At 42.9% G+C, this 5,048-nt stretch overlaps 1 protein-coding gene across 2 annotated transcripts; it reads right to left on the reverse strand.

The window, feature by feature from the left end:
* Positions 1 to 267: 267 nt before the first annotated feature.
* Positions 268 to 4,582, reverse strand: SLN (sarcolipin). 2 transcript variants are annotated; one of them, XM_032359942.1, is made up of 2 exons: positions 4,503 to 4,582; positions 268 to 885 (listed from the first exon to the last, which is right to left on the reverse strand). In XM_032359942.1, the coding sequence occupies exon 2, from the start codon at positions 810 to 812 to the stop codon at positions 717 to 719; it is 96 nt and encodes a 31-aa protein (XP_032215833.1). In that variant the 5' UTR covers positions 813 to 885; positions 4,503 to 4,582; the 3' UTR covers positions 268 to 716. The 2 variants fall into 2 exon arrangements, with proteins under 2 accessions (XP_032215833.1, XP_032215834.1); XM_032359943.1 differs by having other exon boundaries at positions 4,481 to 4,564.
* Between the last annotated feature and the right edge of the window lie 466 nt (positions 4,583 to 5,048).

Raw genomic sequence — 5,048 nt, forward strand, 5'->3', positions numbered from 1 at the left:
TCAAGGGGACACTTCAGGCTATGCCCCAGACCTCCCACTGAAATTTCTTCTCCCTCTGTCCTCAGGACTACTCCAGAGGGAAAGTCTGAGGAACCCTGAGTCAACAGAATTATTTGAAATGTGACAAATCTTAATTGATGTAGTTTCAAATCCCCAGCAGTTGAAGCATCTCAAATGCCAGAAATACTGTAACATTTGTCACTTCAATCCCAGCCAAGGGTCAAATGCAGGACCACAAGTAGAAGCCGAAATAAATCCCAGAAGTCATTTTGCAGTTGACTTCACTTTATTCACATGATAGCTACAGGGGTTGACAATGACTTCCTCTAACATTTCTTTCTTCTGATGGGTTGATGGAGAGTTTGGCGGCAGACAGTGTGGGGAGAAGGGACGTATGGGAAGACAGATCAGGGGTTTGTTACAATTCTACGTCATCACGAATCATTTAATTTTAACTTTGTGGTTTGTCTAACCCATTTGCAGGAAGAGTTGAGGAATAGATCTAATGCTTACTGCAGATACTTGACAGCCCTTGTGGGCGGCATCTTTAGAGGACACACAATCGATCCTAACAGTAGAGGACCTCAGACGGTGTGCTTGTGGGTCAGAGGTGAGTTGGGGTTCTGAGAAAGGCATCCCATGACAGCAGTGGGTGCTCAGGACATCCAGCAGGCAGCTCGAGAGTTGCAGTCAATCCCAGGGCGTGACATGGCTTCTCAGTACTGATAGGACCTCACAAGGAGCCACATAAGAATTACGGTGATCAGGACAATAGTGAAGTTGAGAAACAGCTCTCGGGTGGATATCCCCATTCTCCGAGTTGGCTCGATGAGAACGGACGGTGGACTTTGGAGGGCACGCCAAAGACCTCCTGCTGGTCCTCACCTAGTGGGAAGTAATGAAGAAAAATGGGGAGACTTGTGAGGGTGCTGTCCTAGCTGTGGAAGAGCAAAGTGTAATGGGCTGAACGGTGGCCCCAACAAAATTTACATGTTGAAGCCCTAACATCCTGCATCTCAATATATGACTGTATTTGGAGAAAGGGTCTTTCAAGAGGTAATTAAGTTTGTCTGAGGCCATTAAGTTGTGCCCTGTTCCACAATAGCTGGTGTTCTTACAAGAAAAGTAGACGAGGACACAGACATGTAAGAAGGAAGTCTGTGTGAAGGCAGGGAAGGCAGTCATCTCCCAGACAAGGAGGGAAGCCACAGAAGGAATCAACCCTGCCAACATCTTCTGTTTAAATGTCTAGCCTCCGAACTATCTTTGGACTAGGGCAGCAACTCTTCCTGGGTCTCCAGTTTGCTGACATCCCCTCTAGATTCCAGACTTGTCAGGGTCCACAATCACCTAAGCCAATTTTATCCATATATCTGCCTACATCTGACTTGAAATTCACATATACATGTGGGTCTCTCTCTCTCTCTCTCTCTCTCTCTCACACACACACACACACACACACCCTACTAGCTCTGTTTGCCTGAAGAACCCTAACTAATAAGAACCTGGGTTTTCTGCCCAATGTCACAAAGACCAACAAAGTCCTAATTTTTTTCCTGGGATGAATATATAGATCCTCTGGATAAAACACAAAATATTGTATTTTCTCTCTCCCAGGATGTATGTGTTTGCCTTGCTAATGTGGGGTACCAGCAAGCAAAGTCACAGAAACAAAATAAAGCCTAAAAGTGGTATGATTTAGTATTTGTTCTTGCTTGGATTTGCATGCAGGAGCAGGGCCCTGTCATCTCTTAAGGGCTGGGCTGCCGCAGGTCTCCATCCAAGCCCGCGAGTGCATGAAGGTCTTGCAGCAGCTGCTTGGCCTCTTCTAAGCCCTGCGCCGGGCACGGGCCTACCGGGGTCAACCGAAAGTCCCTCGCATAACAGGCACTCAGTCGACAGAGCAAGTGTTAACCTCATGGGTACTTCTATTTCAAAAAGGGCTTCTGCCAGCTATTTTTAGTCAAGTGCAGGATGTGCCTATATTGTAAACACTTCACAGAGCAGGGATGGTATCCTTAGAATGCGTGCAGATCGTACGTGCAGGAAATCGTACTTCGAGAACATATGCAATGCAATCCACGAGATTGTTGCCTTCGGTGATGTGGCATAATGAGTAGTCTGTGTTTGCAAACCGAATGAAAGATTAAAGATAAAATTTTAGATTCTATGCAGTAAAAAAGTTTAGGGGGAAGGTGTGTTTTGTTTATCTGTTAAGGGTAGGAGTTCAGGGGGTAGGAAGTGTTGTTAGTGTGCTTTCGGCCTGAATGGCGTCTTTTAACCATCTAACGGGACTGAATGATTAATTGTAATTACCACGGTTATTATACTAGTAATGGTGGAATTATTAGTTGTACACACCAACTAAATGATCGTTCTTCATATTATGGGATGGCTGGTGTAATTAACACATGGGTTCTAAGGACATGGTGTCAACTAGGAGCTTGTCAGAATCTGGCTTTAAAAAATGGCCGATAATGATGATCTCTGTGTCATTTTCCTTTGAATGGTTACCCATCCTTCGACCCTCCACATCCAGGATGCAGTGAATTCCAATGAAACTCTTCACAAAGGTTTGCTTGAAGGAGAAAGTAAACAGAAGAAAATAAATGGATAAAAGAAGTAGAGAGAATGTGTCAGAAGAACAGAATAGGGAGAGGAAAGGGAAGGTGATGAATCCAGGCCAGGAGCCTGGACACAAAGGAATGGGAATCAGACTCTTCCCTCTTAATAAAATCTAGTGCTGTTCCAAACACTAATTACTGGGGTGCATTTTGGAGAAATACAGAGATATGCAAAGAGAGAGAGGCTCTATTTATAATGATCAAAACAACCCAGTTCAGGGAGGGCAAAATCACTATCGCACCCAAACTGCTTTTTAGATTAATCTCTTAAATAAAGGGATCCATGGGGAGGGACCCAACAGGAACATACTCAGAAAATGTTATTGAAAGCCGTCCACAGCTGTTTGTGTGACAGTCACAGCTCTGTGACTTTCACAACTCTGGCAAATATTACCACGATTATTCTCTCTTCCACGACTATAGCTAAGAAGCTGCGAGATGAGGTACCTTGTTTGCGTGATGGCACATAGCAATTTAGAGCAGAACCAGAACTGGCAGACTGGAACTAGATGTTAGAATTGTGGTTATGATACTGGAGTGATTACAAGAATGAGTTATTACTTCAACTAACTGTCCTGACTACACAAAGCATGTGTAAAATTTCAACACTTTGGGAAAACAATTTCACATTTTTTATTAAGGTTGTTAATGCTAACTCTCTATTACCTCGCTATTTCACTTCTGCTCTTAGAAACTCAAGCGTGTGTGCACCAGGATCCATATATAAGAATGTTCACAGCCACATTTCATAATATCCACAAACTGGAAACCACTCAGGTCTTCATCAACATCCATGGGATGGATGATGAATTTTGGTACATTCATATACTTGAATGCTATAGAGCAAAGCAAATTTATGAACTACAGCAACACACAACAAGATGGCTGTCACAGGTGCAACTGTCTGGCCAAAGAAGAATTTACAAAAGACAAACAGACTGTGATTCCATTTATACAAAACCCAGAATGGGGAACTTAATCATGTTGTTTAGGAATCTTGACCTCGGTGGTAAAATTATAAAGAAGAGAATAAACAAATTTATCTCAGCAATCAAGATGGTGGGGCAGAGGGGAGAGATAATCAAGAATGGACTTCTGGGCTGCCATCAACGATCTCTTCCTTGACGTGGGTGACGGTAGACAGGTGCTGCTTTATAATTATTGTCCAAAATATGTTTTATGATTCTTTGCATTTTTATCCAGTAGTCTCTGAATTGGCAGGCTACCTCATATACTTCTTTATTTCCTACAGTTTACTTCTTACTATTACTCGCACTTTGATGGTGAACTTGAATATTTGCTGTGTAATATACGATTTAAATACATAGAATACAAATAGTGAAGGTGAGAATTTAAAATGAATGCAATTGAATCAACGCTCAGGCTAACAGTAGGAAATGGACTTCACTATCACATACATTTATACCAAGGTTAGGCAGATGTTCAGATCAGCAATCTTCCACTTGTCTGTTGTTACCCCACAAAGACGATTGTGGCCTCGTTGTAAATATATCCCAAAGTCAAGGTCCCACCGTGTGATCCAAAGTGACTGCCAGAGCCAGGAAAGCCCTGAACACATAGACATTGACCTTCTTTGAATGGAGGCTGTGAGAATTAGGAGGATAGAAATGCATGCCACGAGATGGAAGAAAAAAAACAAATAAGAATAAATAATACTCTTTACATCGTAAAAAATACTGGACACAATAGGTATTGCCTATTTCATAAAGGAATGTAAATACACCTCGTGTTTCTCATTTGTAACTTGTACACACACACACATACACACACACACATGCACACACACTCCCTCTCTCTCTTTCTCTCTCTGCTAAGTGTAAAAATACTGTTGTCACCTGAAGAGGGTCAAGGACACACCTGGCTGCAGTAGGCTTCTTCTCTCTCTCTCCACCTCAGGCTCCCGCTCCTGCTTGTCTCCCAGGCTCTCTGGACTCCTGGACTCTGGGCAGGGCCTAAAGTAGTCTGAGGGCGGTGGCAGTCACTGTGATGTCACTGATGAAACATCTCAAAGGAACCACCTCCAACGGTTTGAGGCTATTTGTGTTTCAGGGGAATATAGACGTCTGTTGACTAAGAATCTAGTCCTTTGGCTGCTTATTTGTACTAACACCACACAGACCTAACATTTTCCCTTCCCATGGACTGTAGGCATGATTAATGTGGATTTTACATTTATCTTACACATCTTCATGAATAGCTCTAACATGTGTTTCAAACAACACAAACCCAAAGCGATAGACTAATACTAACAGATAACACTGAAATGGGCCATTCACCCGACTCATCACACGAGGGTATAAAAAAATACTTTGTCCTTAACTATCCGAAATGTGCAGCATTCTCTGCCTTGCCCATGCACACCCCAAAACATGCGGGCACCTATATTCAAACAGACATCTCCAG

This window comes from Mustela erminea, chromosome 9 (assembly GCF_009829155.1).
Source record: "Mustela erminea isolate mMusErm1 chromosome 9, mMusErm1.Pri, whole genome shotgun sequence".
Lineage (NCBI taxonomy): Eukaryota > Metazoa > Chordata > Mammalia > Carnivora > Mustelidae > Mustela > Mustela erminea.

Coding starts and splice junctions, on each gene's coding strand:
- SLN (XM_032359942.1), bottom strand. CDS start 812: ATGGGGATATCCACCCGAGAGCTGTTTCTCAACTTCACTATTGTCCTG.